At 46.1% G+C, this 14,508-nt stretch overlaps 1 protein-coding gene and 1 non-coding gene across 6 annotated transcripts in view; both read right to left on the reverse strand.

Moving 5' to 3' along the window:
• The window catches only part of MARK3 (microtubule affinity regulating kinase 3), an 80,438-nt gene extending 73,151 nt beyond the window's left edge, over window positions 1–7,287 (reverse strand). For all 5 annotated transcript variants that reach the window (XM_056851033.1, XM_056851035.1, XM_056851034.1 and 2 more), the window contains exon 1: window positions 7,139–7,287. In XM_056851033.1, the coding sequence (XP_056707011.1) occupies window positions 7,139–7,195 (57 nt within the window). In that variant the 5' untranslated portion in view covers window positions 7,196–7,287. The remainder of the gene's footprint in view (window positions 1–7,138) is intronic.
• A 5,858-nt stretch (window positions 7,288–13,145) lies between these two features.
• Window positions 13,146–13,217, reverse strand: TRNAI-GAU (transfer RNA isoleucine (anticodon GAU)). The gene has a single exon. It is a non-coding gene; the product is annotated as a tRNA-Ile (tRNA).
• Between the last annotated feature and the right edge of the window lie 1,291 nt (window positions 13,218–14,508).

Here is a 14,508-nt window from a genome sequence, read left to right on the forward strand (position 1 = left end):
CTGATCAATTCAAAAAGTTTTGCGTCAAGCCCTGCACGAGAAGGGAGGCGGGAGGTGTGGTGCACGAGCACAGCAACATACAGTGTTTGTGCCCAACTGGAGAGCTTAATTGCAGCAAGTTGTGATGCCTAACCGCAGCCAAACTCTGTCCCCAGAGACAGGGATGGAAACAACGGAGGTATACAGACGCTGGCTTTGTGTGTGGGAGTGGGGAAACCAACCCAGTTCACCAGATTAGCCTCGCCGCTCATGTGGAGGAGTGGGGAATCAAACCCGGTTCTCCAGATCAGACTCCACCACTCCAGACCATCGCTCTTAACCACTACACCACGCTGGCTCTCTAGTCACTGGGGCTTCAGTTAGAAGAACGAGTTGGACTCTACCAAACAAGATTTGCCAGAATGGGGTCACACATGGAACAACAAAACTTCACGACGTTTCTGAGGGAGCATCCATTCCAAGGGAATATGCAAGGTTTGGTTAGCTTTAATGGGTCAGCAGAATCTAATGATCAGCTGGTGAGCAGGATACACCAATCACTTTTTACTGAGCTCTTGGCAAGAACCACCTGTGCTCGAGGGCGGGGCACCCAGCAATGGAGCATGTTGAGCACTTTCCCACTGACCGCTCCTTTGAGCCCCACCCCAAGTCTTCCTCCAGGCTACACTTATAATTGGATCTTGGCTAGAAGCCAATTTCAATATCCTCTCTACACTCCACCCTCCCCAGACACTCTGAACAGTCAGCATTCGAATTCACATTCTGCTCTGTGCTCACCTTGGAATTCTATGACTTTGCTTCAGCCAAAGATGCTCAATAAACTGAAGTCAAAGTCTGGCAAAATTCTGCCACAGTAAGAAACTTTTGGCCTTTTGTGGACTCTGGGGACGTATTTCGTTCTATCTGATATTCTTCTGGTCTCCTGAGCTGGTGAGGTTGGCTTAAGCTCCGAATCAAATCTGTGGAGTTTGTGTGCGTACACACATATGCTTGCGCACACACTCATTAAATCTCAAGGGCAATGAGTCTTTTCACCACAATAATGATCTCTGAACATTTCACTAACTAAGGATGCACACATCCTTCACCTTTTCTGCATATACTACATTACCTCTTTCTTCTAGAAAGTCCCATTATGCACACAGTATCTCATAAGCACAGTTGCATCCTGGGGATGGGGACAAATGTCTCTCTGTAAACAGAACAGCCACTAAAAATGGAGTCAAGGGAACACATAGCTAGATACACACCTTGGGCACTTCACCTCAATGTGAAAAGAAAACAATTTGTTTAAGAACCAGATTATGATATTGCCAGATAATCAAACAGGTGCTTGTTAACCAGACGTCACTCCGCAATATCAGTGGCAACAGCCAACAGAGTTTATTGTGCAAATACAATCTCTACGCTCTTTTCTCCCGCTCAGTTATATAGCTCCTAAGATGGTTGAAATGATTGGCCAATTTTAACCAGGTTATACCTGCCAAACAATAATTAGTTTAAAAAGATAACTGGCAGAGCAAGCGTAATCTTTCCTTACAAATAGCTTGATCATTTTGAGACACACCCTAATTTTCCCTCTGCGTTCACCACTGCTGCCTTACAAATCAAGCCTTCAAAGGTAAGGGGGGTTGGAAGCGAGAAAGATTACCACACTACAAATAACAGGACACGATTCTAGGACAACAGTATACTCAGCAACTATTTGAAAGCGAAGAGTATTGTCCTGCCAAGTATGTGATCCACTGAACTGTCAAGCACTGGTGCTCAAGAGCTCTCTTCTTCCCATAATGTTTTGGTGTCACTGCGACTGTATTCCTCGTGCAAGTCTAATCGTGTAGGTCAAAGACAAGCACACATATTCCAAATATAGAATCCTTTTCCACAGCCAACCTGCAGACGGGGAAGAGCGACAAAGCTAGGCATCATCATGCCAAGGAGCCAGAAATGGGAACAGCTTGTTAAACCTTGGCAGTCAAAAGACGCTAAGCAACCTTAAAGGGACTGCTATATTACAGTGCTGAAATTCATTATTTCAATGTGCAGGGTCATCAAAAAGGACAATCAATGGTTTGGGTTACAGCTATACTGTAACACTGCCGAGCCGTACAGGGAAGTATAAATTAGGTACTATTAGTCATAAAGGGCTGAGGTTTGTCTCTGAAGTCCTGCTGTTCTAAAGAACCACCCCTGAGTATCTGGATGCTCAGGTGGGGAATGTGTCACAGAGTAAAGGGCTAGGCTCCAGATTTTAGGGGGGGAGAGGCAACATCTCTAGAATATGTAATGATCCCAAAACGATATTTGATGATGCAACCCTGTAAGAAAACATAGCTTGTAAAGTAAGCAAGTGTGTTCAGACAGGATATGTTTCAAAGGAAATGGTGAAATTTGTATCCACATTAATATCACTTCCAAATCACACTGACTCTGCTCGCTGGTCATAGCACGTTTTTACTGACATCAGCACTGAAGAGTAAATATAGCAAGACATTGTCAAGCCTGAATCATCAATAAAACTGCCAACTAAGTCCAACTCTCATATAGCCATTGTTAGCAATTATGTTTGAAGACAGGAGGATACCCAATGCTCTAAAGTCTGAGACAGAAAACCCCTGTTTAGATTTGAATCCCATGACTCAACCGGATGCTATTTTTGAGACATTGGTTTTTTGGTCCAAAAGTTCACTTGAGGATTTCATCTCTAGAGACTTGATAAAGCAGGGCTTTGGGGGATGCAGTACTTCTAAAATGTTAAACTCTATGCCTAATGGGATGTGCAACAGAACCTCAATGATTAAAATGCCTGGAAATAGCCAAGGACGTTCAAAACTAAGAACTGTGGAATGTACTGTCCTGACCATATCTGGCGAGAAGGGCGACTCTGTGGCCATGTTTAGCATGTAACATCCCTGCTGAACATATTCGCTTGAAAAAGAGACACTTATGTGGCTATTCTCACATAAAACACATGTATTTCATATGTAATTATGCAACTTTGTGCAAAATGGAAATGCGAGGAGCACCCCTCGTTATTTCAAGCGTGTCAGCACAGAAACCAGTTGTGCCGCATGGCACAATGACAGGTAAATTATGGCTAGGGCCCTAAAGCAGTGTCCTAATCCTAGAGGGAAGAAAAGGAAAGTCAACAGTAGTGCAGCACAGTTTCTCTGGTCAAATGGTACAACAGCAGCATTCACTACTAAGCCTGCAGGCCACTCAGGCAGACTATATTGCAAATGCATTGTATTAAATCCAGTGAACACACTCAAAAGGTGCCATTTTTCTCATGGAAATAAAGCCTAAAGCTCATCTCTCTTGACTGGAGGACAAAGATTGTGCTGCCCCAAATTTCAAGGGGCCAGAGGAAGCTTTGACTTCTGGCTTCTCTCATTTTGCAGAAGAAATATGGTTGACAAACAAGTATAACTGCTTGCAGGAACCTTAATATGAGTGTCCCTTATCCAGACAGCTTGGGACCAGAAGTGGTCCGTATTTCCGAATATTTCCATATTTTGGAATATTTGCATCTGCATAATGAGATATCTTGGGGATGGCACCCATCTAAATGCAAAATTCATTTATGTTTTATATACGGTTTATATGCACATAGCCTGAATGTAACTTTAAACAATATTTTTTAATAATTCTGTGTACACTGAACCATCAGAAAGCAAATTGGTGTGCTGCTGAGGGCCTGTGAATAATGCCTGCATGCCGGCTCAAAAAAGTCTAGTTTTGGGGTCAGTCTGGATATCAGATGTCCAAATAAGGGGTACTCAACCTGTGCGGTCCAGAAAGACAGACAGAAAAGATATGAAATAGACAGTCTACGCCAATACGACAACAGACCCACAAAAATACCCTAATGAAGTAAACAACATTACAAGTTGACAGAAATGTTCTACTACCAAAGCAGAATGGGCAAATGGTTAACTTTCGCATTTGTGAGATGCAACTAACGGACTATCTAAACCACAAGTCACTTAGAAACGCTTTATAGGTAATAAACGTACATCTAAATTCTCAATCATTTGCAAAATCCATGCAAGTGCCCATTTTCCTAGGTATTTGGAAGCTGTTGCTCGGAGTCAAAAACTATAATCTGTAAAGAGTTTCAAGGAGGCCTACTCTACTGCCTCTGACAAATGTGTTCAAAAGGAAAAGTTCTTCACATGTTATCACACAAACACCATCTCAGAGCAGGTCAGCTACAGTGCAAGCAGAAACGAATGGTCTAGGCTCACAAGAACACAGCGAAACAGCTAGAAAAAGTCAGAGGTCAGGAATCAGAGGTCCACAGTCAGGGAGACATGCGTTCTCAGTACTTAAGACGGCCTTTTGATTACTCAGAGTTTATAAACTTTAAATTGCCTTTAGAGGATATCATTGAGTCTAATGATTCCGGAAACAAAAAGATGTTTCTGCAGGGACTTGTAAGATTTGTCTTTACTTTAAAATTACTAAACATACCTAAACTTCAGGCACAGACAAGAACAGTGCTCAATCAGCAGTTTTTCAAGAAACCAATAAGCAACTGTAGCAAACATTTTCAGTCTTTGCCAATAGATGTTATTCAGTATTAACTTGGAAAATTCAGCAATGGCTCAGTTACATCCCTTCCCATTGTCAGAAATGAGCACATTTTCCTGCTACTATGTACCGAAGGCAGTCCTGTGACACTTGAAACCAAATGCAATTGGGGTATTTTTCAAATTATGTGTTCAAATCATCCCCAGCAAAAGATGGTCAGTTCTTCGCCACCAGAACTATTATAATGTTTGTAGTAGGGTTAGATGAGCCCTGTGGCGCAGAGTGGTAAGCTGCAGTCCTGCAGTCAAAAACTCTGCTCACGATCTGAGTTCGATCCCAACGGAAGTTGGTTTCAGGTAGCCGGGTCAAGGTTGACTCAGCCTTCCATCCTTCCGAGGTCAATAAAATGAGTACCCAACTTGCTGGGGGTAAAGGGAAGACGACTGGGGAAGGCACTGGCAAACCACCCCGTAAACAAAGTCTGCTTAGAAAACGTCGGGATGTGATGTCACCCCATGGGTCAGGAATGACCCGGTGCTTGCATAGGGGACCTTTACCTTTAGTAGGGTTAGAACTTGAGAAAATAGGAAGAGGACAGGAATTTCTTTAGCAAACTGAAGTTGTGGGTATGTCTATACAAAAATTAGTAACATTGGGACAACATTAACACATGAAGTGTTCTTATGTTGAGAATCCTTTTTCAATTTAGTACTTGTGGTCAAGACTAGGCCTCAATCGAAATGGCATTTCAAACACATCAGTATTGCTACCCATGTGTAAATTTCACGACCAATCAACCCAGTTTTGCTTAGTTCACAAGCTCTGACAAGATCAAAGAGGTACATGACCAGAAGCAAAATAATCAAACACCATACCACATAAATTTTATATTTCTAAAACAAAACTGGGCACGTTTCTGGAAATGAACTTCTGCCTGACCACAAATATTAAGCTTGCTTCATTTTAACTTGAAAAGAAAAAGAAAAAAGAAAGCCATCCACATTTGTTTCTTAATTCATGTACTATGGAACAGGAAAGTTGGGAAATTGGAAGACTCTGGAAAGTGGAAGTTGGCCAGACTCCAGAAGACCTCTAAACTTGATGAGTTTGCTGATATAGGTGATACTAAACTACAGGAGAGTGGACTAGCTAGCAAAAGAGTGGGTGGTCAAATTATTCATACCAGACCTAATGAGTATTCAGCTGTCTTCAGGGCTGGCACAGTAGCACAGAAGTTCTAATTTTGAATACTTTTTATCAAATGCAGCTTTGGAGACTTGGGCTGAAATCCACATATATTCCATAATTGAATTACTTAATTGATTTTTGCTGAGTACAGACTTCAGTTTGCAGACTGTATTAAGCACTAAAGCAAACAAAGACTAGAGAAGGTGTTATCTACTATGTCAATAAATCCAAAGCCTGGACAAAGAAGCAATTGTTCCGTTGAGCATATTTTCCACTTCTGTATCTAAGCATGCTGGAAGTATCTTCAGTCACAATGCACAGACTGGGTGCATATATCCTCCACAAAGATGTATGGATAAGCTTCTTTGTTACAGTCACAAATATACAATTTCAACAGCTCTGAAACATCTGAAAGTTTACAGTAAATCTGGAAATCAAATCAGCAACCCAAAAAGGTTTCATGTTCAGCTGTATATAAACTCACACATGTCTTCTACATAATTTCATGGAAGAGAATTCCACAACAGTCCTTTTCATTAGTTGCAAGAAAATTTTGTTATAACTCCAGCAAATACAACAGCTTTCCTCTCCACATTCCAAAGACAGTGAATTTCCACTTCCAGTTAAACAGCCAAATAAACACATCACACTTTTTATGAATAATGCCATTTTGGTTAGCATCTAAGCAAATGCGTACTCAAATATAATGCCTGAAGAAGGAAGGAGTCTCTTTCATATCATCACATTAAAGCACCAGTTTTTTTACTTAAGAGAAATACAAACATTTGAAAGACATGTTATCTAGGTCACTAAATCCATTATTTGTCAGAACAACACTCCTGCGCTATGTTTTTAAAAGCTCTGCTTTTAGTCTTGAACACATTTTATGGCAATGGGCATCTGCTAGATGTTGAATTTACATTTGCATCCTGAAGATGTGTGACTAAAATGCAGGGGCCTTTGCAGAAAAAAAGCAGCAGAGTTCTCAACTTTGAATGAACAGAAGCTAATTGTAGAGAGGCCGTAAAAACAGCTTCCCTATTGATAACATTTTTCCTAACAACCTGTGAAACATCTGTTCCCAGATGTCCAGCTGCCCAACAATGCATGTCATAACAGTAGGGGCAGAGGATATCGCACGCAATGTCAAGTTTCTATCTGAAGGGATTTTGGTTATCATGGTTTCAAGATAATCACAACTGCTGACGCTGATCTTCGGTAACAATACAAGTTTTCATGATAAAACAACATTTCTTTTCACTTATAATTTAAAAAGCCACTTTACATAAATATCTTACAAGAGGGCAGCAAAATACAGCATTAGTAGAAGCTACACACGTATTATGAAGTTCTGCAGCCAAAAGGTGGTTAATGTAAAACTACTATTAACAAATGGACCGTCCTGAAATACACTTACATTTTCAGTGTCGCGTTCGTTCACCGTGGGCAAGGGAGTTCTAGTGGACATTTTCATTCACTTCTGCTGGAGCACCCGTTTGTGATGGCAAAACCCAGCTATACGTTATTTAAAAAATAACGTATAGCTGGGTAAAAAAAAAAAATCCTAACACCCTCCTTCCCTCCAAAAAAAACAACAACAAAAAAACACCCCTATATATATTTACAAAAAAATGGTAACTCTACTGCATGATAGTGGTTACAAAGGGCCACCATCAAGGAACCATGGAGTGTTGGGAGGGGAGGGAAATTTGGGGGTGATTTCCTCCTCCTCCTCCGGCACCACTATCTCATCTATATTCCAGTCTGGCAAGGAGGCATTGTGTCCTCCCGGGAATCTTCAGGGATCATCCTACAGACGAGATTAGGAGCCTCAGAAGGTGGTGGCGGAGGGATTAAAGAGAAAGGGGATTTCTCATGGAAGTGCCCAAAGGGGGAAGAGGGGGGGGGGCTGGGATCCGAGAAACGGGACCCGACCAGCCTCGCGAAAGAGCTTGCCAGGCGGAGGGGACGGGGCTGCGGGCGAGGAGGGGCGCAGAGGGCACTGCAGCAAGAGCCCGACTGAGAGGAGTGGGGAGGCGGTTCGAAACCCGCTTTCTGCTCCCCTCACGCCCTCTTCCCACCCCCTGCGGGGAAGCAGCGGGAGCCGCTCCCGGCGCTGCTCCAAGGAGGCTCCTCCACCCCGCTCTTTAGCCTCTCTCTCCCCGGCCCCGCTTCACCGGGCCCCGGCTCTCATATTTAACGCCCCCCCCGGTTCCTTCTTCCCCCCACAGGTCCCCCCACCCTCCCACAGCCACTCCAGGCAGCGGGGCAGGCCGAGGCCGCGCAGGGCCTTCTCCTCCCGCCCAGCCCCCTTCGGCAGCCCGAGGCCTCGCTCGCTCCGCGCCCGTGGGAAGCAGGAGCCAGGCGGGCTTCCCCCTCAGCCAGCAGCAGCAGCAGCGCCGCCGCTCCCGGATGATCCAAGATGGCCGCCCGGCTTCCTCCGCTCCGACATGAACCGGAAGCGACCGCCCCCCCTGCGGGTTGAGTGACAGCCCGGGTGCTGCGGAGGGAGAGGCGGCAGACGCCTGTCCCAGGCGGCGGGGGAGTGCGCATGCGCGACGGCGGGGTCGCGCCTCTTGTTGCTAAGGTCCCCGGGCAGGGCTGGGGAGGCTGGATTGGGGCCCTTTTCTTGTCGCTGTGGGGATGGGGGAGGGAGCCAGCGGGACCCCTCCCTCTTTTCTGCCTCAACACTCCTCCCACCGGCTCCAGTTTGAAATCTGGGTTCTCTCTCAAGGATATCCGCGTTACACCACAGTCAGAAAGAAATTCAAAGAGGCTACCCAAAAAAAACCTCAAGAGGAAATTGCAACGGGAGATTGCTGGCTTCATTCACAAGTTCAGGACAATTCATGGTGAACTTCATTCATAAGTTCAGGACCCCCCCCCCTCCTCCCTGAATAGGGACTAGGGTTGCCAACCTCCAGGTAGTAGCTGGAGATCTCCCGCTATTACAACTGATCTCCAGCTGATAGAGATCAGTTCGCCAGGAGAAAATGGTTGCATTGGCAATTGGACTCTATGGCATTGAAGTCCCTCCCCAGGCTCTGCCCCAAAAACTTCCCACCGGTGGGGAAGAGGGACTTGGCAACCCTACTTGGGAAATACCTGGAGATTTCTGGGGCGGAGCCTGAGGAGGGTTTGGGGAGAGAAGGGACTTCAGTGCCATAGAGTCCAATTGCCAAAGTGGCCATTTTCTCTAGGTGAATTAATCTATATGGGCTGGAGATCAATTGTAATAGCAGGAGACCTCCGGCTACTACCTGGAGGTTGGCAACCCTAGTGGGGACTCAGGATTTTTATCTCACCACAGATGCTAATTTTCTGTCCCCAAGCATTTCCCTTCTGCTCTAAGCAAGCTGGTTACAATATGCCTTGTACCTTTGCATCCTTTACCAGCATTCTTTACAATACCCCTCCCACCTGACTAGAATGAAAAGATGGAGGCTCCAATCCTGAAAACACTTTCCCAGGAGTAAAATGGGTTCTCCATTCCTACTGGTGTCTGAACTTTGACTCTGGAAAGGTTATACCCTATGACTCAAGTCCCTCCCCAAACCCTGCCCTCCTCAGGCTCTGCCCCAAAAACCTCCTGCTGGTGGCAAAAAGGGACCTGGCAACCCTACCTGCCATTAAAAGTTTGCTCTGGTCTTGCAAACTAAAGGATCTGGCTTCCTTTATTGAGTCAATCCATCTCATGTTGAGTCTTCCTCTTTTCCTGCTGCCTTTAACTTTTGTTAGCATTATTGTCTTTTCAAGTGGCTCTTGCCTTTTCATAATGTCACCAAAGTATGATAACCTCAGTTTAGTCATTTTAGCTTCTAGAGACATTTCAGGCTTGATTAACAGCCCATTCCTGAGCTGACGGCGTTGAACACCTACGCCGTTGAAAGAAAAAAAGCCGTATTGCGGCTTTTTTTCATTCAAGCGGGGCTGTTTGCTCAAAAGCAGGTGCAGCAACGCCGTTCCGGGCTCCCTACTGAACATTTCTGTTTTGCACATTCACTAGGTAGACAGATTGTTGGATTAGGGATAAGAAAACCAGGTTTAAACTGCTCAACTTTTCTGGGTCGTTCTCAGTCTAGCCCACCTTGCAAGGGTGTTGTGAGGATAATGTAGCAGGAGAGAGGACCATGCACACCACCCTGAGCTCCTTGAAGAACAGGCAGGATAAAAATCAATAGGAAGTGCTTTGGGAAGGGAAATAGGAGTTCACCCATGTGCCAGAACTATTTTGTCTTGTATTTTGTTGCTAAGCAAAGGTATGACTGGTTCTAGCATCTGAAATACTGAGTAAAAAGTAGCCAATTAATTAGGCCCTAGGGAATACACAAGTGCTCTTTCACTTCCCCCTTTCATGCATCACATAATAACAATTACACTGATGAAGATGTGGTGTGAAAGTATTTTTGCGAGCATCCTCTCGGGAGTTGCAAAATTAACTCCTCTTAAGGATTTCTGGAGAGCCCCTTGGCGCAGAGTGGTCAGCTGCAGTACTGCAGTCAAAAGCCCTGCTCACCACCCGAGTTCGATCCCGACAGAAGTTGGCTTCCGGTAGCCGACTCAGGGTTGACTCAGCCTTCCATCCTTCCGAGGTCGCTAAAATGAGTCCCCAGCTTGTTGGGGGTAAAGTGTAGATGACTGGGGAAGGCAATGGCAAACCATCCCGGAAACATATCTGCCTAGGAAACGTCAGGATGTGACGTCACCCCATGGGTCAGGAATGACCCACTGCTTGCACTGGGGACTACCTTTACCTTTTTAAGGATTTCTGAAGAAGTGGCTTGCTGCTTCTGCTAGGGTTGCCAGTCTCCAGGTGGAGCCTGGAGATCTCGCAGAATTACAACTGATCTCCAGGCTACAGGGACCAGTTACCCTGGAGGAAATGGAAGCTTCAGAGGGCGGACTCGATGGCATCGCATCACGGCTGAGCTCCTTCCCCTCCCCAAACTCTACCCTCTCCAGGCACCACCACCACCACCCCGCCAAAATCTTCAGGAATTTCCTAACCCTAAAGTGGCAGTCCTAGCTGCTGCAGATTTAATGTCCACAGATGGTCTGATTAGGATGCCAGCCTCCAGGTGGGTCCTGGGGATCCCCCTGAATTACACCTCATCCCCAGTCTACAGAGATCAGTTCTCCTGGACAAAATGGATGCTTTGGAGGGTGGACGCTATGGAATTGTACCCCACTGAAGTCCCTGCCCTCCCCAGGCTCCACCCCCAAATCTCCAGGAGTTTCCCAGCGTTGAGCTGGCAACCCTACACTTCATCCCCCGCCGGTGGCCAGTGGGGGCAACCCTACTTGGAGGCATGTACATGAACCTGATGCCATATTGGGAGTTACTCCAGGCTGATGTGGAACATGTCAAAATAATAGTGGGAGATGGTGATATAGGGATTCCAGCCTCCAGGTGGGACCTGGGGATCCCCTGGAATTACAGCTCATCTCCAGACTACAGAGATCAGTTCCGATGGGGGGAAATGGATGATTTGGAGGGTGGACTATATAGCATCGTACCTACTGAGGTCCCTGTCCTCCCCAGGCTCCATCCCCAAATCTGCAGGAGTTTCCCAACCTGGATCTGGCCTCTCTACCCCCCTCCTCCCCCTGCTGTTGGCCAGGGGGGGTCTGGCAACCATATATACTTCCCATAGTGAAGATATGGCTTAAGTTTTTATTTATGTAGATATTTATACCCTACTTTTCTTTCCAGTAGCCCTGACCTGGATGGCCCAGGCTAGCCTGATCTCGTCAGATCTCAGAAGCTAAGCAGGGTCAGCCCTGGTTAGTATTTGGATGGGAGACCACCAAGGAAGTCCAGGGTTGCTGTGCAGAGGAAGGCACTGGCAAACCACCTCTGTTAGTCTCTTGCCATGAAAACCCCACAAAGGGGTCGCCATAAGTTGGCTGCGACTTGACGGCACTTTACACACACACACACATTCTTTCCAGTAGGGGCCCAAATAGGGCTGGTGTGGCACGGTGGATAGAATGTCAGACTAGGATGTGGGACAACCAAGTTTGAATCCCCAACTCAAGAATGGAATCCTGTCAGGTGACCTCGGTCCTGTCGCAATCCCTCAGCCTCACCTACCCTTACAAGGTTGTTTCAGTGGAGGAAGGGGGAAACAAAGAGAAAATCCACTTCGGGTCCCCGATCAGGGAGAAGAGCAGAATATAAATAAAAATAAAAGTATAAAATAAGCAAAGTGGTTACAGCATCACTCTCCCCTCTTCCATTTTATCGAAGAAGAAGAGTTGGCTTTTATATGCCGACTTTCTCTACCACTTAAGGAAGAATCAAACCGGCTTACAATCCCCTTTCCCCTCCCCACAACAGACACCCTGGGAGGTAGGTGGGGCTGAGAGAGCTGTGACTAGCCCAAGGTCAGCCAGCTGGCTTCATGGGTAGGAGTGGGGAAACAAATCCAGTTCCCCAGATTAGCCTCCGCCGCTCATGTGGAGGAGGGGGGAATCAAACCCAGTTCTCCTGATCAGAGTCCACCGCTCCAAACCACCGCTCTTAATCACTACATCATGCTGGCTCTCACAATAATTCTGTGAGTTAGGGTAGGCAGAGTAGCGATTCGAACCTGGGCCTCCTGCATGATGCCTTTCCTTCCCTCCCCCCACTATGAAAATCTGTCAGATGCAGACTATTCCAAGGGTTTGCCTCAGGCACCATCTGGCAGTCTAGATAACAAACAGGTGGGGCGAAGGGATTTTGTTGCGGGGGGGGGGGAGGATCTGGAAAAACCTGCACATCTTCCCGTTGCCATCTCGTTTTGCTGTGTGATCAGCATGCGGCACCAGTCTGTCTTCTCGGTTCTCACGGTGCGGAAAGAAACACAAATGGAAATCGCCCAGCTCCAAACACCTCACATCTGATAATGCGAGCGCTCTGAGCTGCTTTGCTATAGGGTTCCCTGTCATCATGCAATCATCTTCTCGTACGCGAAGTTCATTACGATCCTCGTCTCATTTGTCCTCACAATAATTCTGTCGGAGAAACAGCTATCCAGTGACAGTAAACGCCCTGGACATTTTGATGCGTTGGCATGTGATTGGTCAGTCGACAGTATTAATAAATTTGATTTGGCAGTAAAAGCCCTGTTTAGCCGAGACACTGGCTGCTTCCACATGGACCCTTTGCTCCCAAACTGGAGTGGGTTTTTCTGAAGCATCCCTCCATGTCTCTCCTGTGTTTCCCCCTGCTTTGCTGGGCTCTTTCCCCAAGCTTATTTGGCTGTGATGATTTGCAAAGGACTACAGTCACATAAACACACATGAACGCATGAAGCTGCCTTGTACTGAATCAGACCCTTGGCCCATCAAAGTCAGTATTGTCTACTCAGACTGGCAGTGGCTCTCCAGGGTCTCAGGCGGAGGTCTTTCACATCATCTACTGGCCTGATCCCTTGAACTGGAGATGCCAGGGATTGAACCTGGGACCTTCTGCATATCAAGCAGATGCTCTACCACTGAGCCACAGCCCCTCAAACCCATTTTGCCCCAGCTCCCTCCCTCAATAGCTGCCTTGTTCCCCACTGCAATTCCACCAAGCTGGGTTTTTCGGGTGTTCTTTTAAAATCAGTAATAGATACAGGTAGAGTATTCCTTATCCCATATCTGGATCGATCCGAAAACCAGATCTGAAAACCAGATCCCATATCTGGACTGATCCGAAAACCAGACCCTTCGAACCGGCACATGGGCAGATCCCTGCTGCTTGCTTTCCTCTCACCTAAAAAATAAATAAATACAGTGTACACTGCATTGTAGGTGGAGACTGAAAGCCTGCCGTTGTTAGTTTGTTGTTTGCTGTCATTCTTGTTTAACAGCTGATACAGGTATTCTGGTGAGAAAGTTACACCTTTACTTTCTGATGGTTCAACGTACCCAAAATTATTAAAAATATTTGCATTCAGGCGATGTGTATAAAGCGTATATAAAACATAAATGCATTTGGATCCCATCCCCAAGACATCTCATTATGTATATGCAAAAATTCCAAAATATTCCAATATATGAAAAGATCTGAACGATGGACCACTTCTGGTCCAAAGCAATTTAGATAAGGGATACTCAACCTGTATATTGCTATAGTGTTAAGCTATACCAATATTTTTTAAAAGCCTGAAAAGGTCATCCAGTGGCACCGGTGGAGGAGGCACGGAATGGCATCTGGGGCAAGGAAACGGCAGGGGAGAGACCTGTGTGGATGCTCTGTTGCCGCTACAAATACCTCTGCATTTGCAGCAGCAGCAACAGGAATGTGGTAAGTCATCATCGTTTGGATGCAGTGTGGATGCATCATGTGGATGCAGCCTCCATTTGTAAGGAGAGCCAGTGTGGTCTAGTGGTTAAGAGCAGTGGACTCTAATCTGGAGAACAGGGTTTGATTCCCCGCTCCTCCACATGAGCGGCAGACTCTAACCTGGAGAACCGGGTCTGGTTCCCCGCTCCTCCACATGAAGCCTGCTGGGTGACCTTGGGCTAGTCACAGCTCTCTTTGGGCTCTCTCAGCATCACCCACCTCACTAAGTGTCTGTTGTGGAGAGAGGAAGTGGAGGAGATTGTAAGCCAGTTTGATTCTGCCTTAAGTGTTAGAGAAAATCAGCATATAAAAACCAAGTCTTCTCCTCATCCTCCTAATGCGCAGTGATACAAATTGGGCTCTGGCATGCCTGGGATTATTCCCAGTATAGAACTCACAATACAAGTTTGATCATGCGGATCTGGGGGGAAAATGTAATGTGTAGTTAGGACTGTAGTCAAATCTCTTTC

This window comes from Euleptes europaea, chromosome 6 (genome assembly GCF_029931775.1).
Source record: "Euleptes europaea isolate rEulEur1 chromosome 6, rEulEur1.hap1, whole genome shotgun sequence".
Lineage (NCBI taxonomy): Eukaryota > Metazoa > Chordata > Lepidosauria > Squamata > Sphaerodactylidae > Euleptes > Euleptes europaea.